We start from the raw sequence: 25,137 nt of genomic DNA on the forward strand, positions 1-25,137 counted from the left end.
TTAAAAAAAAAAAAAAAAAAAAAAAAAAAAAAAAAAAAAAATATATATATATATATATATATATATATATATACACATTATATGGCCCTATCCTAGTCCTTCAGAATAAACTACTCCGGGTGTGGAACCAGAGAATGTAAGTATTTTAAACAAACATCCCAGGTGATTCTTATGTACTTTAAACTCAAGTTTGAGAACCAGTTAACCACTGCTAACTAACTTTTGACAAATTTGCCATCCTTTCTGGGCTGGCCTTCCAGAAGTTCTCACTGCAAGTTCTATGTGTCAGGAGCAATATAAGTTCATATTTCGATCTTATTCAATCCTCACAGCAGCTTGTGAGGCAGGCTGCGTTTTCTACAGTTCTGCAAAAGGGGAAACAAAGTACAGAGATGAAGGAAATTGCCCAAGGTCACACAGATTGCTAAACTACTACACTCGCACCAAAGTAACAGGGCATGTTCTTGAAAAGGCCCTCAAACCGAAAGGTGTCTGTGGTACAGTGGACGTGGTTTCACATTTTCCAGAATCAAAAACTCATCATAATGAAACTTCAACTAAATTTTAGAGCTGGAAAGGACCTAAATGTCAAAACCTACCCGCTGTGCCAGAGCTCCAGTGCGCTGGGCTGCCAGATTCTTGGAGTTGGGGAACTCCACACCTCATCCATTCATTCAACCACACACATATTTACCAAATACCTATTAAGATGGGGTGCCTTCTACTTCCTCTTCCCATTGTACTCTATTGAACAGTCTGTTCCCAGCAAAATTCAACTAATCTTATCCCAGGACACGACACGATTCGTCTTTCCGCGCCAACTATCCATAGCCTCCCTTTTATTTGACAATCATCACAGCAGTGTGGTGTTGCTGGCTGGGGTTCGCAAGTTTGCGACCACTGTCCCTGCAATCACGGACCGACACATTTGCCAGGGACACCACGCGGTAGCCACGCAAGCTCAGCGCGGTAAAGATCACGTTGGCCTCTCCGCCGAGCAACGAGCGAGCCCCCGCCCGCCCTCCTCCGCTCCCCGCCGGCGGCCAAGCCCGAGCCCGCCCCGCGCCGCGACAGGGAGCCGCACTCACCAGGCGCCCCGAGCTCTCCCGCGCCTTCTTCACCTTCCCGTAGGTGCCTTTGCCCAGGGTCTCCAGGAACTCGTAGCGGTGCCGCAGGTTGTGCTTGTGGTGGTGCCGCTTCACCGCCTGCTTCTTCATCAGGGGCTTGGGCGACTTGATCAGCCCTTCCGCCAGCGGCCGGGTGAGCTCTGCGGCCAAGGGAGTGGGGCCGGAGCGCCGCGCGAAAACCAGCGACTCCATGGCGAGCAGGAGGTGAGCGAGGGCGGCAGGGGAATCAATAGGCTAGCCGTGCGGGGAGGGCTGAAGCGCGGGGCACAGGTCCCGCAGCCGGACGGGGAGCCACAGCACTACCAGAGCGCGCAGTAAAGCATAGCATTCCAAGTAGTTATAAACGCCCAGAGTCCGAGGCCCTGGACACGCCCCCCGGCGCCCATTGGCCTGCTCGACGGCAGCGCGTGACCACGGCCGTCCACATTGGCTCTCCGGAGTCCCAGGCCCCGCCTCCTCCCCCTAGGCGTGGCCGGGAAAGGTGTCAATGGAGCCCCGCCCACCAGGAATGGGGACTAGGGGATTCTAGCAGAGGCCGCCTGAGGCCCAGAACCTTACTCTGAGGACCCTTGGGGCTGCACTTGCCTCTGAGTGGCGCTTGGTCCTGGTTAATGACCTGTTGTTTTATTGTACTGTGTTCTCAGTTGGCTCAGAGGTCACCAAAGTATTTCTTCATCCTGAGTAATTTGCTTGTCCCAAGCCAAAATCTATAATTGCTTGACCACTTTATTAAGTCCATAAAGGAGAAAGGGAGCTGGGATAGGACAAAGGCAGAATCCAGCCTAGTGGGAGGGTTAGTGCAAAGCTGTTCTATGGTTCGAGTTCACTTGTCTTCAGTTAGATCAACCTTACTTGGATATTGGAATCCAATGGCCTGGAAACTTCTTTCTTCTTCCTCAAAGAGGGCTTCTTAGGCAAATAAATCATCTGAGGTCCAGGAGTTCAAGACCAGCCTGGCCAACATGACGAAATTCCGTCTCCACTAAAGATATAACAAGCCGGGCATGGTGGTGAGCGCCTGTAATCCCAGCTACTCGGGAGGCTGAGGCAGAAGAATCGCTTGAACCCAGGAGGCAGAGGTTGCAGCGAGCTGAGATGGTGCCACTGCACTCCAGCCTGGGCAACAAAGTGAGGCTCTGTCTCAAAAAAAAAAAAAAAAAAAAAAAAAAAAAAAAAAGAGGACTTCTAAGGTTGAGTAGATTCCCTCAACCACTTGGTGGAATTTATTTGTGATGTGTTGGCTGAAGGTGGAGAGAACCCAAAGGGACATGTATTTATTTAAAATTTTTATATGTCAGCTATCTAACCTGTGTCCCTAAATCTGAAAATAGTTGCTCCACCCAAGGTTTTCTTGTGATTTTGGTGCCAGGAGCATTGGTGGTAGGTTATGAGGTTTGACTTGGTTTTTGAGGCCTGGAGTTGCTAGGTCCAGAATCTCCACTCTGAGTGCTCATTTAGAGTGAAATGAGAATGGCCATAGGTTTTCCTTCTTGCTTTAAATGGGGGAGAGGGAACATTTCCCCTTTGGCCATCTTGATAACCTAATCCCGTGAAATGAGTATTATTCTGCCCAAGGCCACCCAACTGGTAACAAAGTGGCAGGATTTAGACCCTGGTCCTCAAGGAAGAGAATGAAGGACAATAGACCTGGATCCCCTTCCCTGAGGGAAACCCCTTCTGCCAGCCAGTTTAGGGCCCTGGATGGATTCCAGCTATGCTGGGGAGCCAGGCTTCCCCTCAGGCCTTCAGGAAGATAGTGCCTCCCCTGTGTATCCAGGGCATGCTGAGGATGGAGAAGGACTCACCCCAGTGGCTGCCCACTTTTCTACTTCCACTGATCCTTTGATTTTTTTTCTAGTGTGAGTTACGGATGTCTCCATCCCTCCATGGAGCTCTTTATCTCCTTTGTGACTGGAGAGGATCCATCTTACACAGGAAACCAATGTATCTGTCCCAAATTTGGAGGGCCACAGGAGATGGTGGCCGGTTTGGCATTCCTCCCTCCACCAGCCTCCCCTTTTGCTATGGGTTATCTGTGCAAATAGGATGAGCCCCAGAGATAGTTGCCCTGATTTGCTATTTCCTTTCCCCTCTGAAATCTGCTTCTATTCCTGGGGGCTCATCCAGACGATTACGATTCTGTAAAGGAAGCATGGGTAACATAAGAGCAAGCACAGGGCCTAGGGTTGGGGGACCTGAGTTTGAGTCCTGACTCTGACACTAACCAGTTCTGTGGCCTTCTACTGATTACTTCATTCTACAAATACTGGTGCCCACTAGGTGCTGAGCCTGAGGATACAGTGGTGACAAGACCCCTGGCTTTGGAGTGTGTTCTGAGTCTAGTGAGAAATAAACAAGTAAATCCTGTACAGAGGGAGAAGGGTCTATGATGCATGAAGAACAGATTGCCCTTTTTTTTTTTGAGATGGAGTTTTGCTTTTGTTGCCCAGGCTGGAGTGCTATGATATGATCTCATTTCACCGCAACCTCCACCTCCTGGGTTAAAGTGATTCTTCTGCCTCAGCCTCCTGAGTAGCTGGGATTACAGGCATGCGCCACCACGCCTGGCTAATTTTGTATTTTTAGTAGAGACAGAGTTTCTCCATGTTGGTCAGGCTGGTCTCAAACTCCTGACCTCAAGTGATCTGCCCGCCTCGGCCTCCCAAAGTGTTGGGATTACAGGCATGAGCCACTGCACCCAGCTCAGATTACCTTTAAGATATATATCCCAGGTGGGAGGAGGCTGGTCAGGGGTAGGTTCCTAAAGCCAGGGCTTTTTAAGTTGAGACCTGAAGGACAAGGGGCAATTGGCCAGCTGAATCAACATTTCTTCATAAGATGAAAGAATTACACAGATGAGCCTAATACTTATTTTAAGGCTTAATTTAGCTATACTCCTGTAATTTTTTCCAGCACACAACACCCAGTGTGCTGTGAGTCACCCAAAAGGTGCTCCATAGATGCTTATGAACTGAAGGAATGGATGTGCGATGGAATCCAAAGGAAACTAAAAACACCTATATGTGATTGGGCCCACTCCATTACCAGCTATCTGGCCACGGTCGGGTGGGGGGGAGTCATCTGCAACCTCTTCTTGGACCTTCTCACCCCTGCTCCAGCTTCCTTTGACTACAATCTGAATTCCCATCTAGGTGAGGAACCATGGGTGACCAAAGATCACAGCAGGCAGGCAAGGAAGACACAGAGCCAGAACAGCATGTGACTCGGAAATGATCTAAGCTGCTAAAACTCAGATCTCAAATTCCTTAAAGGAGGTCTGGTTGGTGGGAGAGCGAGAGTGCCTGACAGGGAATCCGTGTTGGTCAGGGACTCTGCCACCAGCAGTCTTGGGGAATTCCTGGGTCATGTGGTCGGATGTGTGGATGTGCTGAGATATCTGGGCTGAGCTAAGCTGCTCTCAATCCTGCCTGCCCCACTGTTGACTCCTGGAAGGGAAACGCCTACCCCCATAGCCCCAAGTCCCATGGCTGATCCATGTGTGAGGGGGTCATGGGAGAAAGCTGTTTATTGGATCTACTATGTGCTGTGCTGGGAAAACAAGTGGGAACAAATGTCTGTCCTTGTCCTTAAATGCTTCACAATCTGTGTGTGTGTCTGTAGGGGAGTAAGGGTGGGTCCAGACTGGTAAAAGGGGATTTGAAAGCAGCTCAGAGTGTGGACTGCTATGATGTGTCCTGGTGGGAGCAGGGTGCAGGCAGGAACACAGGTGAGAGGCACCAAGGCTATGCTATGGGAGTCAGGTGAGGGTTGGGAGCAGGTAAGGCAGATCTCAGATAACCTGTAAGATGAGTCTTGAGCCCTGAGGATGAATTACAGCCTGTAGTATTCCCCACCTCCCCGCCAAGAGAGGGATGCAAATCCTGTTAGTCGTTGGCAAATTGGGAAGCCTAGCTCAAAGCTGCCCTCTTCTGACCAAACTAAGCCTAGCATGTTTTATGGGATGCCCAAAGCTGTGCCACAAGCAGAAGTCGGTTTAGGCCATTTGTTCCTCCAGTAAGCCACTCATTTGTTCATTCATTCATTCATTCATTCATTCATTCATTCATTCATTCATTCAACAAATATGGACTGAGTAATTGTAATAACAGCTATAAAAATATCTAACATTTATTAAGCCAGCCCTGGTTCTAAATTCTAAATTCTAGTACGTCTTGCCGGAAGTTTGGAGAATTTTGTGCCGTAAACACTGAAGACAGCCCTCAAGCTCTCAGTTACCCTGAGAAACCGAATGTTATTCACAGACCAGGCCTGGGAGGGGATGTGACTGAAGGAGAAGCTAGCTCTTCTCCCCAGGCCAAAGAGCTTTTCCTGTCTCCCGCCTGGAGTGGGAGGGAGAGCACACGCAGAGAGAGAGGAGGCACCACCACCAACCCATGCCATGCCGCAGCCAAGGACTTTCTCTTTTAGGGGTGGTTCCTTATCTGTAAAAGAAGATTTGGATAAACCAACTCTCAGTTTCGTTTCAAATCTGCTGTAACTTCTCTGCAATATCTAAGCAGGGACAAATTAGAAATCTCAGCCACTCGCTTTCTTTTGCCACCTGGTAACTGATTCCCTCAGTACTGGACATTTAGGAACCCCATTCCATCTCGCATCTCCAGGCTGGCATAATGTTTTTGGCTCAAGAATCTGGCATCCTGGGCTTCAGGCTCTGCTCTGACTGTGACTATAACTCCTGTCTCCACCACTTCATGTATAAATAAGAACTATTCTTTATGCAGCTAACATACTGTGTGCCAGCCACTGTTCCCTAGATTTCCTGTATTAAAGAATTCAATCCTTTCTACAACTCTATGAAGTAGGGACTAGCCTATGATATCCCCGTTGGATATGAGGAAGGTAAGACACAGAGCAATTAAGGGCCTATGCAGGGTCACAGAGCTGTCAAGTGGTGAAGCCAGATTGCCTGGGGTCCAATCTGGCCCCAGAAACAGCACTCTTAGCCACCATACTTTGGCTTAGAGAGGATTCCTGACTTGCCCAGAGTCTCAAGTACGCTAAACTGCTCTGTGTCATAGTTTCCTCATCTGAAATGACTACCTCCTGGGTTTGCTGTGGGATGAAATTAGAAGTGAAGTCATCACATTGATGGTTTCCCATCAGTCTGCCTGGGGCTTTGCTGGGCTCTGGTCCTCCCAAGTTCCCTCCCCCAATTTTGGCAGAGACACAAGAGTGTGTATGCCTGCCTAGTGTGTGTGTGACAGCGAGGGGTTATCAGAGTGCCCTGAGCTCTAGCTGATCTGATTTGGGACAGAAGACAGTTAAGCTAAGCTCAGAGCTAGGAAGCAGGCATTGAAACAGCCCAGGGCCGGAGCTTTGTGTTAAGGGAGGGAGGAAGGAGCTGACAACTGAGAGAGAAAAGAAAAGGACCTCTTAACAACTCTTAGTGCTAGATTTGAACACCTGAAGGAAGTTGTTCTGAGAGTTGGGAGGTGGAGTGGGTGGATATATGTGTAGATTTAAAGTCTGGAGGGACCGGGCGCGGTGGCTCATGCCTGTAATCCCAGCACTTTGGGAGGCCAAGGTGGGCGGCTCACCTGAGGTCAGGAGTTCAAGACCAGCCTGGCCAACATGGTGAAACCCCGTCTGCTAAAAAACCAAAAATTAGCCAGCCACCTGTCATCCCAGCTACTTGGGAGGCTGAGGCAGGAGAATTGCTTGAACCTGGGAGGCAGAGGTTGCAGTGAGCCGAGACCGCGCCATTGCACTCCAGCCTGGGCAAGAAGAGTGAAACTCCGTCTCAATAAATAAATAAAGTCTAGAACTTCCAGTCAATGTTTTAGAAAGGGTCTCCTTATCCCATTGTTAGTAGCAAAACCAGAGATTTTTCTCTTTTTCTGCCCTTCACTCCTGTGTCCTTTTCCCAGTCATGGAGGATGTATCACTTCCATTGCTGCGGAGTTGGGAAGTGTGGGTGCTGGGAGTGGAGAGGGGGAAGCTATGCCAGTGACTGGGGAAAATTTTCATGGGATTCCTCCATGGGTCTTCAAGTACTTTCTACTAACTCGCTCTATTACATTGTAGTCACCTGAGATCCTTTGTGAGTAAAGGATGAGTAAAGAAAAATAACCCCCCATCTTTACAGTCCACCCTTTCACACTCACTATTTTATTGATTCTTCACTGACCCTGTGAAGTCGGGGCTTTGGGTTAGATGTTGGGGTACAGAGGCTGTTGATATAGACGTGGCAGGAGGTACAATGAGCCTGGGAATGGAAGTCAGGAGATGAGGTGCTACACCCAACTCTGCTGCTTGCTGGCCACATGACCTGGGACAGGTGACTCAGTCTCCCAGCCCTTAGTTCCTAATTGTTCAAAGAAGACCCCAAACTTGGAGATACTTTGTAAGCTGTTAAAGGCTCCCCAGCAGGTGGGGGTTTATGGCAGTGGATAAGAGGTCACTTCACACTCCATTTAAATGCTGCTCCCTATGAAGGGGCTGAGGGTCTTCCTCCTGGCCCTGCCTCCACTCAGAATGACCAGGCAGGGCAGGGCATGGAAAGTGTGCCCAGGAGGGAGGTGGGAGAAAGGTGTGTCCATTTGCCACCCCCCTGCCCTGTGCCTGGCTCCCACTGGCAACCTGAGCCCTTGGCCTCCCAAGCCGATTCTGGAATGTAAACCCCAAGCAAAGCACATTCTTTAGCTGGGTCACCAGCTCCTGGCCCTTGGTAAGGAAAGGCAAGAGCCAGCATTTCTCTTGGCCCCAAATAACACTAGCACAATCTGGTACTGAGGGGCTATTATTACCAGACTGGGTTAATCAGCTGGTTCTCACCCACAACTCATGAAAAGCTCAGGTCTGACCTAGGACCCCTGAGAGTACCCACGGTCAATCCCTAAGCAGGGGGAGTTGAAATATTGCTTATTTCCTGGATCTGGTTCCTTGTGTCATTTGCAGGCCATCGAGGAACTCAGAGGGAAAGGGAGCACCCTAAAGATTCCCTCAACGCTGGTGCTGCCTCTGGGCTCTTTGATTTCTGGCTTTTATTCAACTCAGTTGTTTGCTACATAATTAGATATCGCATGCCAGGCACTCTGTGTGATGCCCGGGGCCTATAAGAGTTAATAATATCATTACAGTCCTGAGAAGTACCTTAAAAGTTTTGTGTGCATGGGGATGAGGTGGGGTGGGGAGACAGTGGCTTGGATTCGCCAGGTACACCATTGAGGGGACATTTTGGGCAGCGGGGACAGGCTGTTCAGGACAAGGAGTCGAGGAACAGCTGGACGCATTCAGGGAGCACTGGGCAGAGGTAAGAAGGGGAGGTGGGAAGGGTCGGACTTCATGAGGATCCTTAGAAGGAGGCTGCTTACGCTCCACAAGGATATGGTCAGATCTGTAGACAAGAACAGAGGGAGTCTAGCAGCCATGTGGAGGGGGTCTGGTGGGGAGCCTGAAGGTAGGGGATGGAGTTGGGAGGCTACTGAAACTATCCTCACAAGGGATGGTGACGGTCTGGACTAAGCTAGTGGCTGTGTGAGGGAGAGAGGAGTGAAGATAACGAGGTCACCTGCCACCCAGGGTTGAGCTGGCTGCCCCGAGGCACTGGGAGCGAAGGTTTGGGGTGGAGTAAGATGAAGTTGGAAGGGAAGCTCCAGTCCAGTCTCCTTCTACAGATGGGCCCATCAGATCTGGAACAGGGTAGCCTGGGAAAGGGATTTGTAAATTACTATTCCCTTACAAATGTTTGGTGTTGAGACTATGAATTGCTAGGCTGTGATTAGGACTAAGGCCCATTGTCTGTTGAATGGCAGGCAGAGTGCCCCAAGGTCCTGTGTCATCCTTCAGGTAAGGAAGGCAGGGTGGGCCACCTTGAGACAGTGCATGGGGCCATGGGGGTTCCCAGCCCTGCTGGCACAGCCATGTACTCCCTTCCAAGGCTGAGCAGGGGAGGAGCCCCGACAGCCCAGTGAGAAACCAAGCAGAGCAGAAGGCCAGCAGCTGGCAGCCTGGAGCTCCTTCCTGTCCCACTGTCCATGCTGCAGTCATGCTGAAGGGAGGAGGATAGATTTCTCCCCAACCACCTGGAAACCCATCAACTCGGAAATGTCACTTCAGGCACCAAGTGTTCAGATGAGTCTCTGGCCTCCAGCTCTCATCCCATGGACCCTCCTAGTCATCTGTTTCCTTTTTGGAGGGGGGCAGTGGCTGAGGGATTATGCATGAAAAAAAGAAACTGTCTCAAGAGCCAGGAGAGTCCACTTTGGCTAAATTAGGAACTGGGACTTCCCCTCACTAGGATCTTTCCCAGTTCTTCTCCTCAGGGAGCCATCCAGTCATTTACTCAACACAGGTATATCAAGTGCTGGTTCTGTGCCAGGCACAGGAAGCTAAGCATGTGAGGGTAAGTGAGGAAGACCGGGTTCCCTGCTTCATGGAGCTCAGGAGCTCTTGTGGAAGTCACAGGACTTCTTGGATCTCCATTTCCTCACCTGTAAAACACCTCATCATCTTTAGAAGGGTGCAAAAGATTCCCCTAGCCACGATGGCAAACTGCAGTTTGGGGTTCCGGAGGGAGTGGTGAGGCCTGGGTAACGTTGCAGCCACTCATCCCCAAATTAAAGGACTCCGAGCATGGATGCGTGCTCAGAATGTGAGTCTGGGAATGTGAGTGTGTGAGTGTAAGAGCAAAAGTATGTGCATGAACATGTGTGTGGAAGGGCATATGGGTGTATATATGATGGTGTAAGAGTGTAAGTTGTGTTATTTGATGCTTACAAATGAGGATAAGTGTGTGTAAGGCATGTGTGGATTTGAGGGGTAAGAGCACAAGGTGAGTGTGAAGCATGAATGTGAGGTGTGTGTGTAAGCATGAATCATCCTGTGAACGTAAATATGTGAGTGTTTACATAAGGTGAGTGTGTAAGAGTGGGCGGTTTGTGGGATAAGCGTGTGTGAGTGTATTTGTGGGATGTGTGAGAGCGTGTATGTGACATGAGTGAATGTGCAGGCATGAGAGTAAGAAAGAAGGGGGAGAGTGTGGAGTGTGTGTGTGTGTGTGTGTGTGTGTGTGTGTGTGTGTGTTGGGGCAGGCAGGTCCAGAGTGTGCTGGCTGGAGTTGCGGGAAGCTCATCTGGTATGAAATAGCAGCTGCACAGGATCCACAAAGAGCTCACTCTTGGAAAGAAGTACACTTTGCCCTCTGTGCTGCGATGGCGGGTTCTTGGTGCTCTGCTTTATGGAGTCAGGAACAGGGCTTCTCCCCCTTCTTTGAGCCAAGTACCTGCCTGGGGAGCTCAAAATGAACTGGAAATATTTGGGAAACAGCCCACAATTAAACCATTAAAATAAAAAGGATCATCCCATGGGGGAACACATGGGATTCTAAAGACATTTTGCAGCTAACTGGCCCTTCCCCTTCCCCAGGGATTGTCTCTCCCTCCTCTGTCACCACTTGCCCTGTGGGTAGAGAGGGGTGAGGTCTGAGAGGAACAGCCAGAACAGCTCCATCACACTTAGGCTGACCTGGCCCAAACCCTTCCTCTTGAGGCATTAACTCCCCAACTCGAGGTTTGCACAGACTCCAACGTGCCTTCTGAAGTCTTTTCACACCACTCCCCAAAAGGCCCCTTTGCTCAATGTGCTTGGCACCTCAACTCTCCCTTCCCTGCAGGCTCACTTATAACAGTGGGCTCCTGTAGGGAGCCTTCCCAGAGGTGCTCAGTCCTTAGGGAGCTCTTGCTTTTCCCGTATTGCTCATCAATCCATTACATTGAGTTTTGAGTTGAATGACACCCCCCAAAACATATATTGAAGTTTTAACCCCTAGTACCTGTGAATGTGACTTTATTTGGAAACAGGGTCTTTGCAGACATAGTTGAGTTCCAATGAGGTCATACTGGGTTAGGATAGGCCTTAATCCAATGACTGTTGTCCTTATACGGTCATGTGAAGATGGAGGCAGAGATTGGAGTTATGCTGCCATAAGCCAAGCAACACCAAAGATTACCAGCAAACACCAGGAGCTAGGAGGAAGCGCAGAAGAATCCTGCCCTCCCCACCCCCACCCTGAGAGCCTTCCAAGAGAACACAGCTCTTCTGACATCTTGGCTTCAGACTTCTAGCCTCCAGAATTGTGACACAATCCATTTCTGTTTTAAGTCACCTAATTGTGGTGTTTTTGTTAGAGCAGCCCTAGGGAACTAATACATATAGTCATTTTGATCTGCCCAGCTTGCCTGGGTCCTTCTGTGTGCCCTCCTCGTCAGCGTTTGCCTGAATCCTGCCTTGTGTTGTACTTCTGCTGGTGTTTTATCCTGACATGAAGCTCCTGCCCTTACTCATGTTTGATCTCACTCAAACTACAACTTGAGTTCTCTCTCAAGCTGGAGTCCTTTGGCTCAAAGCTTTGGGCATGGTCTGTAGGTCACATGGCGGCATGGATGGATACACTGACCTCCTTACTATTCCCCTTACCATAGAGCTTAGAGGCAGCAGCAGGTGAGGGGAGAGGGACACTGTACACCAAGCTGGGTTAGATTTTCATTCTTATCACTTATTAGCTGTGCCACCTAGGTTAGTCACACGGTTCCCAGTTCTCAGTTTCTTCTTCTGTAAAATGGGAATTGGAAAAGACTAACTGTACCCTACCTCCCATGCAGGAGCTTTGCAAGTCATAAAGTCCAGTGCAAATGCAAGAGATTGTAGAAAACAATCCTGGGGAAAGGGAAGTGATGGAGGGCATGGACTAGTCCACTCTCCTGCAGTTCTGGAGCCTCCTGGCCCTCTCTGATTGCCCAGTAGATGGGCCTTCCGCAAGAGAAGGCCTAAAAAGCTTGGTCTGCATATTGTCCTAGGACTCCAACCGCAGCTGGGGTTCCTTCTGATTTTTTTTTTGAGATGGAGTTTCACTCTTGTCACCCAGGCTAGAGTGCAGGGGCACGATCTCAGCTCACTGCAACCTCTGCTTCCCAGGTTCAAGTGATTCTACTGCCTCAGCCTCCTGAGTAGCTGGGACTACAGGCGCCGGCTACCATGCCCGGCTAATTTTTTTTGTATTTTTTAGTAGAGACAAGGTTTCACCAGATGAGGTTGACCAGGCTGGTCTCGAACTCCTGACCTCAGGTGATCCACCTGCCTTGGCCTCCCAAAGTGCTAGTATTACAAGCGTGAGCAACCATGCCCAGCCGTTTCTTCTGATCTTAGATGATGCCTTAGTGATTTCACTTACTTTCTATTCCTTAGAAAAGAACTTGGAATATCCCATGCTAGAGAGGTACAGTTCTGATCACACTGCTCTTACACTTAAAACCCTTAATTTACTTCTAACTTTCCACATGCATAAACTCCAGACTCCTTAACAAGGCATGTAGTAAGGCCTTTCTTGGTCTGCCTGACTGCATTTTGAGCCCCATCTTCCCACATCCCCCCCTCTACATTCTCCACTACATGTTTTCCCCCAAATAAGCCAAACCCTTTCCCTCAGTGGGCTTGAGAACACCTCTACCTCTCCTTCAACAACAATGAAATAATAATGCAGCTACTCACTGAACACACATACATCACTTTACATATAGCAGGTAGCTGTTAGCCTCATAAGTGAGGCCTTATTTTGCACATTTTACAAATAAGAAAACTGGGACTCAGGTTAAGTAATGTACCCAAGATCAATTAGTACATGACAATCATGATTTGAAGCCATCTTTCTTGCTGCAAATTCTGTGTTCATCCTCCTCTGCCTGGTCTTCCTCTTCTTTCTTTTCTTTCTTTCTTTCTTTTTTTTTTTTTTAGACGGAGTTTCTTGTTGCCCAGGCTAGAGTGCAATGGCATGATCTCGGCTCACTGCAATCTCCACTTCCCGGGTTTAAGTGATTCTCCTGCCTCAGCCTCCCAAGTAGCTGGGATTACAGGCATGCACCGCCACGCCTGGCTAATTTTGTATTTTTAGTAGAGATAGGGTTTCTCCATGTTTTCAGGTTGGTCTCGAACTCCCGACCTCAGGTGATCTGCCCACCTCGGCCTCCCAAAGTGCTGGGATTACATGCGTGGGCCCCCGCACCTGGCCTCCCTCTTCTTTCAAAGTGCAGTTTGAGATTTATTTCCTGGAAACCTGCACTGAACTCTTCAATTCATCTCAGCTATCTGCAACCACTGTGAGTGGGGTGCCTCTGAGTTGCAATAGCAAAGGCTGACACTGATCAAACAGTAACGGCAGCCATGGTCCCCTGTCTTCCTCCCAAGACTGTAACTGCTCTAGGGCAGGAATCCAGCACCATGCCAGGCACAGAATAGGTGTTAAATGTTAAATAATGGAATGAAAAAGTTAGAAGGGAACTTTCCTGGGGGTATACATTTAGGAATAATCTATGCCCATTTCACATTAGGAAGCCCTTCTCACCCATTCCTTGCTAATACACTCATTCCTTAAGAAACAGTCTCCATCCTTCTAGATTTTGAGACATTTTCAACTTCCTACATAGTATAGCACAATTGATTTTCTTTCCTTTCCTGTGCTATTTCATGTGAGGCTATGCAGTGCTGTGGTCACAAGTTTTGGAATCAGACCTGGTTCAGTTGCTTACGAGCTTGTGACCCTAGAGTCCCAGTTTTCTTAACTGCAAAATGGGAGGACACTACCTACCTCATGGAGTTGATCTGAGGATTGAAGGAAGTGCCTTACCACTGTGAGACAGCATTATGATTGCCGTTGTGTATATCGGGAAATGAAGACAGGAAAGGTGAGGAGCCTTCCCACAGTGGAAAGGGAACGGGAAAGCCTATGGGGGTGGAGGAGCGAGGCCTGGGCCAGGCCATCTTACCCCAGATCCTGTGCTGCCTCTGTAGCTCCATGAGGTACAGGACCACATGGCTTAACAGACATTCAGTATTTCCCTCATTCCTCAGTGAGGCACCCCTAAAGTCTTTCCAGAATGGACTTCCAAGGGGTGAGTCCTTAGCAGATGCCAGCTCCAGCCCTGAGTTACCCTCACAGATTCCAGCGGCTAATTCAACCTTTTAGAGCTCTCTGTACTCCCAAGGTTCTGTCTGACCATTTAAAAATGGTTCACTGTCTGGGAATGGTGGCTGAGGCTTGTAATCTAGCACTTTGGGAGGCCAAGGCGGGAGGATCACTTGAGTCTAGGGCCAGTTACTTGGGAGGCTGGGGTGGGAGGATTGCTTGAGCTCAGGTGGAGGGTGCAGTGAACCCTGGTCGCACCACTGCACTCCAGCCTGGACGATAGAGCAAGACTCTGTCTCAAAAAAAAGCTCAGCCCTATCCGTGCATATAGGACCACTTTGTGTGCCTGGAAATGCCCCCTCCCATAAGGCTTGGGTTTCTCTTGGAAGGGGTGGAGGCACCCCTGTTGCTAAACACCTTCCTTGGGTAGGGGATTGAGGAGACAGGATGCCTTTGGAAGAGCATCCCCTAACGCACAGTTCCATCATCCCTTATAGTATCTGCAGCTCCTCCAGCTCCTGTTTCTATCAATTACTTCAGGGGCTCAACTCAAATATAGGGATCCGGAAGCAGCAGGGGAGGCCTCTCTGCAGTCTCCTCACTAGGGGGCAGCAGCGGCTACCGGAGGCCTCCCAGCCCGGGGAGGGGAAGGGAAATGCTGGGCCAGCAGGTGGCAGTGCCCTTCTTGGACAGAAGTAAGGAAAAAGTCCAAGTACCTAGAGAAAGGGAGGGGAAAAAAATCCGTATCCTGTAAAGACTCAGCTTCCATTTGTCCTTGAAGGTTGAGCTGAAGGTGTCATACTCCCTCCCTCCAGGAGGCTCCCTAGACCCCTCAGATCCAGATAGGTGATCCTCCTCTGTTCCTGCCTCCTGGAGAAAGAATTACACTATCACCTGATGAGCGATACCTGACTCCTCCAGAACCCTTCAGGGCAGGCATTTTATTCATCATTTATTTTAAAAATAACTGGGAGTCAGAAACAGATGCTAAGAGGAGGCACATTCTTCGAGTTTTTTAAAAGAACCCTTTCTACTTTGGATAGGACAAAAATGAGCTTTGGCTGAATGAACTGAGAATAGACATAAGAAGGACTGAGCTGCTGATGAGTTCTGAATGGAAGATTAACATGCAGTCTCAAGGCAGGAGAAGAATATGTGCTGTTTTCCTGGGAGTGGGGTAACTGGTGGTGGCTGTGAGAAGGCAGAGCTCTTCAGAGGGGACAGTCAAGAACAGGTGGTCACTGCGGGCCCTCCTTAGCCTGAGAATGCCGGAGGGATTGTTTTATGGGGTCCTCCCTGCCCCTCAAGACACCCTTCTGCCCCACCCCCACACCAGGGTGCTAGAGAAGTTAGGAATATAGATTTTAATCATTGTGCTGCTGCTATTAACCAGAGTGCAATTAATCCATCTTTTGTGGATTTTGATGCCACAGTGTAAATGAGAAGGTTTCACACAGAAACCCTCTGGGGGCCTTCGGTGACAAAAGGGCTAGGCCTCTGGTGGGGAGGGGGTGGAAGAAGGTGAAGTGGAATCAGGAGAGATGTGGGGAGCAGGCCCATGGCTGGGAGACTGCTCCTTCTCCATCATCACATGCCCAGCAAGGACCCCAAGAGGAAGGGATTCTTCCTGCCATGGCCTGGGCTGTCCAAGTGAGCCTGACTTCCCTTCCAAGGCAGCTGCCTCTAGCTTCATGTCCAATTCTCGCTGAGTAGATGAGGTCCAGGGTAGGCCCACAGTTGACCACCAAATGGTGAAGAGATATAAACCAAGGGAGAAGAAAGGGGTTTGGAACCCCCAATCATTCTCCATTTTTCATCCTAAGCAACCTTAAAACTAGTTTAGAGCTGGGGAAAGACAGCAATAGCAGTTTATCCTCTCTGTCAGAACTGCTCTACCTGCCTCCTGGAGATGGGGGTCGGGGGAGGTGGGACTCACAGGAGGGAGAGGTAGGAAATATTCCTGTGCCTTTCTGTGCCTGTGCAGTAAGTGGAGATTCTCTTCAGAGTCAGCTCTGCAGCTGGTTGAGTCATCTGTGCCTCTTACAGTTTTCTGAGATTGGTAGGATTTGGAGCTATAGAGAGGTCACTTAGAGCCCCAAGGCCAGACTCCACTGGCTGCTAACAGGAGCTGACATTCTGGGAAGCAGCCCTGACTGCTTGGACAAGATCATTCCTCATGTCAAGAGTGAAGTGATATGGTCCAGGGCAAAGGTACTGGACCCAGAGACAGCTAGGAGTCAGAGACACACAGGGCCTCCACTGCGTCACTCAGACCCTGGTTGACACCTCCCACGGCGAGGAGGCAGTTCTTGACGACTATGCTGGAGCAGGCACAGCGGGGTGTGGGCATGGCAGGGAGGATCTCCCATTTGTTCTTCCCTGGGTGGAATGCTTCCGCCGTCTCCAGGACAGTGGGTTGATTCCCTGAAAGTGTCAAGGGAATCAGACCTTACAAAGGAGTCCAACCGCCAATCCATGCCCCACGGTCACCCCACCTTCCTCCTCTGGGCACCCACAAGCAGAAGCCAAGCAAGGTCAGCTTCCTTGGCTACAGTATTACTCCCTTTACTAAGCCAGTGGCTTTTGTCAAGCAGCCACTTTGTCCCTCCTATCTTCTTCCTTTCTGTCTCTTTAAGAGTAAGCTTTCTTTCCCTACCCATTGCTTTTCACCAGAGCTTTCTAGCACACTACTGCCTCACTGCTGCCCTTTCTTAAAAAAGCTACCAACATGTCTAGCTCATACGGTTCCTTCATGCATGAGTAAAGTGGGAGTTTGTCCACACTAAGTAGACTTGGGGTACCTGGAAGCCCTGCTGCCTGGACCTCTCTGCCTTGATGATGGGGGACTTCTCACTTTAAGTCCTTCCTTCAAAATACCAGTAATCTCTGGCAGAGTTAATATATCAAATCCAAGATTCATCTGTTGAACTTATTTAATCAGATTGCTTTCCTGTTCCATGATTGGGCTGGGTATCCAAGGAGAAGAGATTGGTCAGAGGAAGACCAAGGCTAATCCCCTCCACATTTTGTCTCCAGTCATGCCCGTTTAGGGATCTGTGCTCAGCAAGCCTGTGCTGCACAGCTATGGGTGTCCCTTATTCTCTCTGTGTCACAGTTTCCCCCATGTAGGAGGACAGAAAGGCCACACCTGGGGCCCATAGTGGATAGGTAATATCCAGGCTGGAAGAAAGGGAGTGCTTTGAAATTTTTGGAGTAAAGTGGTAGGCAGGTGGTTTGCAAGGAGCCAGTACCCTTTCCTGCATACGCAAAGTGCCAAGGATCCACCGAGCACCAGAACTACAATAAATTCCAGCCTGAAAGCGCCATCCTTACCAAGTCCCCCAGCCACTATGACCCGTCCACTCAGAGAGCCAGCCACAAAGTCTGCCCGCCGCTTCTTGAGGAAGAACGATCGTTCCATCTTCAGCCATCCCCCTATAGGCCATGGACAATGGTGGGTTATATAGAGAGAATGAGATACAGACCACCCCCACCAAATACAGATTATGGCCCAAATAGCTTTCACCCTGGGCAGTGTCTTCACTCTATTTATCCTTTATGCTTGGGGAGTACACAGTTCCTCCTGCTGTTTGAAATTCTCTGCGGCTTCCCCCTCTCCCATGCTTGCTGCTCTGTAAGGCATCATCATCACCTTGACTTCTGCTTAGGAGGCTAAGAGAGGCAGTGAGGGTAGGAGTCAGGATCCTTCTGTTTCTCCATCAGTAAAAAGTAAGAAAAATCCCTCTCTGACCTGGTCCTGTGTGAATATTGTAAGAAAAGACAATATAGGTAGAAAAGGGGCTTTGAAAAAAACCAACCAAGCAAAAAGGGGAACTATAGCAATGAAGGAATTTGATTCCAAGAGTAGCCCTGAGTGGAGAGGGGTGCTGAGACTTCCAAGAAGCTTGCTCAGCTGGGTAAATGGCCCTGGAAGATGGTTGGAATGGGTGTAAGGGATGGGGAGCCAGCCAGAAGGGCAGTGGGCAGCCAGAGCTTCCTGGGGAAGGCGACCAGCTCACCCTGTTCCATGTCAAACACGTCCATCGTCCGCAGGAACTTGGGCTGCCGGTAGAGGCGACCTTGCCGCAGGCCTCCCAGGCTGTACAAGTGACTGTCCAGGGTCACAAAGCTGGAGAAGGCCCGCTTACAGGGAATGTTGGGAAACTTGGTCCAGGAGCGAGTCTCGATGTCAAAGACCTCGAAAGCGTTGACTGCGTACTTGGACTGTCGTCCCCCTGGGGGCCAGAGCAGGATAGAGGTTGGGCAGAAGGGTTGTCCCTGAGGACAGGGACAGCGAAAAGGGTTTCCCCTTTTGACAGTTACTCATTCATACAGGAAGCTCCCGGTGGGCTGGGCAGTGTGATTATCCCCAGTACCGATGAGATGCTCAGCACACAGGCACTGCTTCCCGTGGGAACTGAGCCAAGGGAAGGAAGGAGGGTAGGTATAGAACAGTAACCCATCCTTACCCAGCACGTAGATCTTGGAGCCTCGGAGGAAGGAGGTGGCAGCATATCTCGGGGTGGGCATGGGTGCTAGCGACACCCACATGTCCTTCAGCATGTCATAGTGTTGGAGGTGGCTGTGTGGACGTAGGTCCAGGCCCATCCCGCCTGCTGCATATACTCGGTAATCTAAGAAGAAAGGTCATACATGCCCCTGGCTTAGCTCACAAGTACAGCAAAGCAGGCCCACCAGCATCCATTGCCTCCCATGGCCAGGCCAAGCTTTCAACCACTGCTCAGCCAGAGTGAGTCATATCTGTATCAGTGTGGTTGATAGCACCATTCAAAGAAGTCCCTGCTACAGCTCAGCCTGAGAGCCTGTTTTTGTTTGTTTGTTTTTTAATTTAGATATGATCTCATTCTGTCATCCAAGCTGGAGTGTGGCATAATCCGTAATTATGGTTCACTGCAACCTTGACCTCCTGGGCTCAAGAGATCTTCCCACCTCAGCCTCCCAAGTAGCCTCCCAAGTAGCTATGGTGGCATGTACTACAGGTCCATGCCACCATACCCGGCTAACTTTGTATTTTTTGTAGAGACAGGGTTTTGCCATGTTGCCCAGGCTGGTCTCGAACTCTGGGGCTAAAGCAATCCTCTTGCCTCCACCTTCCAAAGTGCTGGGATTGCAGGTGTGAGCCACTGCACCCAGCTGCCTGGGTGTTTTGAAGCCATGGTATGATTACATGCCTTAGTCTTCCTTAGTGTCCAGCCCTTTGGCTAAGCCTGAAACACTGCATGAAGTCTAGGCCTGGAAAACCCTTTGCAGGTCTTGTCCCCTTCACTGTCCTCCTCCCTGGGCAGCCAGAGGGCAAGCCAAAGAGGACAGGTATTCTTTTTTTTTTGAGAGAGAGTCTTGTCTTGTCACCCAGGCTGGAGTGCAATGGCATGATCTCAGCTCACTGCAACCTCTGCCTCTCAGGTTCAAGTGATTCTCCTGCCTCAGCCTCCAGAGTAGCTGGGATTACAGATGCCTGCCACCATACCTGGTTACTTTTTTTTGTATTTTTAGTAGAGGCAGGGTTTCACCGTGTTGGCCAGGCTGGTCTTGAACTCCTTACCTCAGGTGATCCGCCCACCTTGGCCTCCCAGAGTGTGGAGATTACAGGCATGAGCCACCACGCCCGGCCTCAATGAGTAGAGATATTCTTCTGATGCCCTTTCCCCAGGCATTCACAAACTGGAAGTTTTTAGATATGGCAGGGGCCTTTAGAAATAAGATGAGTCATGCTGTCACTGGCCTATGGGACACTGGACTGCTGCTGGTCTGTGTCTGCCAGCCCCATGGGGGAATGCCATCTTCCTTCACACATTGGGAGACTTGTGGGATCCAGGAGTCACTTCGACTAAATGATATAGGGCTAGGGGCGAATGAGGGTGAAGCTTTGGAGAGAGTGCTGGCCCCTTTAAGAAACGGTGCCTAGGAAGTGAGCTGGGGTACTTTGAGAAGTGAGTCCCCTCTCATTCTCTACTACTCGCGACTGTAGGTGGCCTTTCAAAGGACTTCACTACACCAGAGAGGATGGGCAAGGCATCTGTGTTTCCCTGGGTCTCACCCCAGGACCTCCCGAGCCTCTCTTTCTCAGGGAGCCACCCCTGCCCGGGATTCTGTCTGCCAGCAGCCAGTCCTCACTGCTTCTGGCTCCAGGACGCCTTTATTCTTAAGGTGATTGTAGGGATGAGTACTATTTCCTCCTACTTTCCAATCTTACTGAAAAAAAAAAAAAAAATGCCAACCCTAGCCTGAGGCTGGAAGACGGTGCCTGCTAATGAGAAATTCACCTTGCACGAGCTCCACCCATCCCATCCTGTGTTAGTTGAAACACCATCTCCTGGGAATCCTCCCATCCACTCCTCACTACTATTTTTGTGCCCAATTCTTACTCATCGTTTCAGACCCATCTGGATGTCCCTGAACTACAAGTCTGGGTGGACAGCACCGGCTCAGTGCCTTCTGAATGATGGCTCTTCTGTCACCCTATTCCATCACCCTAATTGCCACATGTTACTGAATAATCTTTGTTTCTTTCAATGGATTGTAGGCCCTTGAGAATCTGTTAAATCTATAGCCCCAGCATCTGGCACAATGCCTGGCACACAGGCATGTAAATGCTTATTAAACTAACTCTTGAACTCATTCAGTGCCATAGTAAGAGCACAGATTGAATCATCACTGTGTCACCTCAGACCAGTGGTTTAACTAACTCTTTGGGCCTTACACTGCTTCTCTCTAAAATCAGAGTAACACTAGCACTTACCTCATTGGATAGGTTGTGAGAATCAAAGCGGTTAATGTATACAAAGCACCAATGGTAAGGATTCAATGAACGTTAGTTCTTAATCGTTCAAGACCATTTATTGAGGCCTGGGATGAAGATGTACTTTTTCCCTCCCTTGCTCTCTGTAGGCCTCCAGGCCTTCCATCCTTCTTAGAAGCCCGACTGGCTGTGCTGCCCTGGGGAATTCTGCACTAGAGTTTCTCTCTGGTCACCTTCATTGGTCAGATCCAGACTCCTGAAGGCAGGGAACAGATCTTCTGCCTCTTTCCTTCCTTCCTTGAGCCTGGCACTGTGCCAGGGACAGAGCAGGTGCTCAAGAAATACTGGTTCCCAATCTACAGTAGATTTGACATGCAGCTAGTATGGTTTAGTAGAAGAGGGAGGGAGGAAAAGGAGATGGAGGGAAGATTGCACCCCACTGCAAGCCTGTGCTGCTCAGGTGTGTCTGAACTTGGTGTCTCCTCATTCCCATTGAACCATCTCCCACAAAACCCTTTGTGTTTTAGCAAAAGAGCTTTCAGAGCTCTAGGTTCTGGGCTGTACTAGGCGTGAAAAGAATGAAATGAGGAGCTTTGAGAAAGGAAAATGGGAATCACAAAACCCTGTAGTGAGGACATACATGCGCTGAGGACTTAGTGAAATGGGCCAAGACGTTTCAGGAGCACAACCCCCAGGAACATTCTGGTCTCCATTAAGCATCTCTGAGATTGGGAGGCAGAGGAGGAGGTTGAAGGTGGAAGAGGCCCCTGGAATCAGGTCCCAAAGCCCTCTCAGTGGGGCCTGGTGACGCTAAAGGATGGAGTGAGCATTGTCAGGACCCCAAAATAGGTGTCTGGGGGTGGTGGCACCTGCAAGGCAGGTTTCAGGGGCTGGGGTGTGGCGGCGGGAGGTGCAGGCATTCTGCTGAACGCATGCGGTCTGCAGAAACATGGCACTAAACTCCACAGCCCACAGCAAATGCGTGTTTCCCTCGTGGCCCCCCACTTCCTTCTCTCTGGCCGCCCTCAGCCCTGGCCCCACTTGCCTTTGGCCGTGACAGAAATGCCCATGGCGGCCTCACGCAGCATGCTCCTCTTCTTCCACTTGCCCTCATCGATGTTGTACATCTCCACGACCTTCAGGGGCAACTGACTGGTGCCCACACCCCCGATCACCATGATCCGCTTCCCCAGGGCGGTGACGGCCACCCCCGCCCGGGCTGTGGGCAGCGGGGGCAAGGCAGTCCACTGGTCGGCCTCGGGGGAGTAGACCTCGAAGCAGTCCATGGGGACACCGTTGTCGTCACATCCCCCGATGGCATAGACCTGGCCCCCGGTCTCCAGCAGGGAGCAGTAGACCCGGCGGCTGGGCAGTGGCGCTAGGCGCTTCCACTGGAAGTCCTTGACGTTAGGCACCTCCATGGCAGCCTCGGGGAGCGCCCGGGCGCCGGGAGAGGCGCGAGCGCGGGGGTCCACCGGCTACTCGGCGCCGGCTCCCACGGCCCCTCTCACCACCTTCATCGGGCTCTCGAGCGCCAGCCCCAGCCAGACGCCGGCCAGTACTTCACTGTGCTCCGAGTCTCAGCGGTCCGGCGGCGTCCACGCCTGGCCCTGCGGGAGGAACGCGGCGAATCAAGGGCAGCCGGGGCCACGCGCTCTCCGGCGGGCACCAGGAGGGCTCCGCAGCCCCTGGTCAACTTCACCGGGAAGACGCGGCGGCGGAGGGCGCCCCCCGGCGGCGGCACCACGCCCTGCACCGCTTGGTCCCCGCCCCCTCCCCACCCGCTGCTCGGACACTGCCGGAGCAATCCGCGGGCTGGGGCTTTCAGGGGTTCCGGGCGACGGGCAGTCCCTGGGCGGAGGAAGGAGTTAGCGTCTCTCGGCGTCTACGCCTCTCTTCCCCCGCGCCCCCTCCCCGCAGTCTCGGCGCCCCCGCCCCCGCATCACTTACGCTGCCAGGCCCGGGGAGCGCGGCGGCGAGGCGCAGACGACGCATCACCGGGGAGCCCGGAGCCCCCGCCCGGCTGCACGGGAGCCGGGGAGAGGGCGCTCTGTCCTTCCCAGTCCGCGCGCCGCTGTCACACATGCAGATGAGGAGATGAAGTGAACAGCAGGAAGGAGAAGCGGAGCCGCCGCCGGGGAGGAAGCCCGCGAGCCCGCTCCGCTCGGTCCCCATCCGCAACCACCACACCTGTGCAGGAATCCGCGTGCGTCCCGGGACACAGCGTGCTGTGACCTCTTTACAGAAGCCCCGCCGCCCGGGCCCCCGGGGAAGCGCTCACCTTGTCTACAGGGTCAAGGAAAGCAGGGCACTAGAACCAAGCACCCAGATGACGGGCACAGACTCCCTCCGGTGCGGGGGCGGGCTTTTGTGTTTGTTTTGGATGAAGAGGCAGAGAGTCCAATTACCCAGTTTATCTACAGTACACAGACTCAGTTCGTGACAGGCTGACTCAATAGCCAGCTTTGCCTGGGGGGAGGTATTATCATGTAGTTTAACCTCATGGAAACAACTTATGTGGGTGCGATGCACGCAGACCTGGCACAGGTACTTTCAAATATAACATATACACCCACTTGCACATAGATGCGTAACTTACACATCACCCTCCCCCCCGAAATAGACACATCCACAGAGACACTGACCAATGATGCACAGGCAGACATGTGGACACAGCCAGAGACACCAACATAGACAAACACACACAGGCAGTTTTTCCATCTGCCACACACATGCACAACCCACCACGGCCACCATCACCCTTCACAAGCTTTAGGAAGGGGGAACCTGATGATCAAATCTCTGTCCTCGGCACCAACCCACAGGGCTTGACAAACAATCCTTGCAAGCCACCCTGTAATACCCTTTACAGGACAGTAGCCTCCAGTAACAAGGGTGCCCATGAGGCCAGAGTCCACCTGGTCTGGTGGACTGCAAGGCTGATGGAATCTTCCTCCTACCTGGTTCTCTCAAATGTAGCCAAGTCTTGAAAGACCCAGGCTTGGGAGGCTGGAAGACCTGGGTTTGAATCTTGCCTCTGAAACTTGTTTAACTACTCTAAGCCTCAGTTTCTTATACAGATAGATAGATAGATCTATATCTATATATTTTTTGATAGATCTATATCTATGTATTTTTTAAACTACAGTTATAATTTTGAGAAAATTTTAGATTCACATGCAGCTGTAAGAAAGAATACTCTTTACCCAGTTTCTCCCAATGGCAACATCTTACAAAACTATAGTACAGTATATATCACAACCAGGGTTTTGAAATTGATCAGTCAAGATACAATAGTTCCGGCCGGGTGAGGTAGCTCATACCTGTAATCCAGGCACTTTGGGAGGCCCAGGCAGGCAGATCACTTGAGGTCAGGAGTTTCAGACCAGCCTGGCCAACATGGTGAAACCCCATCTCTACTAAGAATACAAAAAAATTAGCCAGGCATGGTGGCATGCACCTGTAGTCCCAACTACTCGGGAGGCTGAGGCAGGAGGTTCACCTGAACCTGGGAAGTGGAGATTGCAGAGAGCCAAGATTGCACCACTGCACTCCAGCCTGGGTGACAGAGCAAGACTCTGTCTCAAAAAAACAAAACAAAACAAACCTTCCACCCTCAAAATTATACAGTTGAGGTGGGGTTTGGTGGCTCATGCCTGTAATCCTAGCACTTTGGGTTGCCGAGGCAGGTGGATCACCTGAGGTCAGGAATTCGAGACCAGCCTGGTCAACATGGTGAAATCTCGTCTCTACTAAAAATACAAAATTAACTGGGTGCAGTGACGCATACCTGTGATCCCAACTACTCAGGAGGCAGAGGCAGGAGAATCACTTGAACCTGGGAGGCGGAGGTTTCAGCAAGCTGAGATTGCAGAATTGCACTCCATCCAACGGGCCCATTTTACTACTTTGAGTTCTTGGCTTAAAAATTCCACTGTTTCTTAGTTTGAATTCTCTGTGCTTACAAAGTAAGCGCCTCTAGAACCTTCACAGAGGAAAGCTGTGTCTGTTTTCCCTATTCAGTCAGAACTCATAAATTCCAAAAGCATGGGGTGTGAATTAATGAAATTTCACAGAAACACTGAACATTTCCCTTTTGTCCTAGGAGTCTCTAACTGCCTGGAGAAATAGGGAACGGACATTTACCTCAGCTTGAACTGTCTTCACAAAATCAGAATGGGTGATCGGAAGGATTTAAAGCCATAGACCTTCCTCAAAAGGGCTTGTTGGAGTCCATCCTCAGCCTCTTTTGCCCACTGAGCGCTCTACCAAAGCAGTGAGGCCAGGCTTCTTTTTTTTTTCTTTTTTTTTTTTTTTTTTTTTTTTTTTTT

The 25,137-nt window shown here is 50.6% G+C and overlaps 2 protein-coding genes and 1 long non-coding RNA gene across 3 annotated transcripts in view; all 3 read right to left on the reverse strand.

Annotated features, from left to right (window-relative positions):
• The window catches only part of NUAK2 (NUAK family kinase 2), a 20,297-nt gene extending 18,816 nt beyond the window's left edge, over positions 1 to 1,481 (reverse strand). The window contains exon 1 of the mRNA XM_023186887.3: positions 1,089 to 1,481. Within this exon, the coding sequence (XP_023042655.3) occupies positions 1,089 to 1,319 (231 nt within the window). The 5' untranslated portion in view covers positions 1,320 to 1,481. The remainder of the gene's footprint in view (positions 1 to 1,088) is intronic.
• Positions 1,482 to 5,508: 4,027 nt separating this feature from the next.
• On the reverse strand, positions 5,509 to 12,008 carry LOC111522817. Its single transcript, XR_002725340.2, has 3 exons — positions 10,921 to 12,008; positions 8,659 to 8,794; positions 5,509 to 5,569 (listed from the first exon to the last, which is right to left on the reverse strand). It is a non-coding gene; the product is annotated as an uncharacterized LOC111522817 (long non-coding RNA).
• Positions 12,009 to 14,972: 2,964 nt separating this feature from the next.
• On the reverse strand, positions 14,973 to 23,092 carry KLHDC8A (kelch domain containing 8A). The gene is made up of 6 exons (XM_023186995.1): positions 22,757 to 23,092; positions 21,852 to 22,416; positions 18,516 to 18,680; positions 18,066 to 18,281; positions 17,380 to 17,481; positions 14,973 to 16,470 (listed from the first exon to the last, which is right to left on the reverse strand). Exons 2-6 carry the CDS (start codon positions 22,225 to 22,227, stop codon positions 16,277 to 16,279), a joined length of 1,053 nt encoding a protein of 350 aa, XP_023042763.1. The 5' UTR covers positions 22,228 to 22,416; positions 22,757 to 23,092; the 3' UTR covers positions 14,973 to 16,276.
• Positions 23,093 to 25,137: the final 2,045 nt, after the last annotated feature.

Source organism: Piliocolobus tephrosceles, chromosome 1 (genome assembly GCF_002776525.5).
Source record: "Piliocolobus tephrosceles isolate RC106 chromosome 1, ASM277652v3, whole genome shotgun sequence".
Taxonomy (NCBI): domain Eukaryota; kingdom Metazoa; phylum Chordata; class Mammalia; order Primates; family Cercopithecidae; genus Piliocolobus; species Piliocolobus tephrosceles.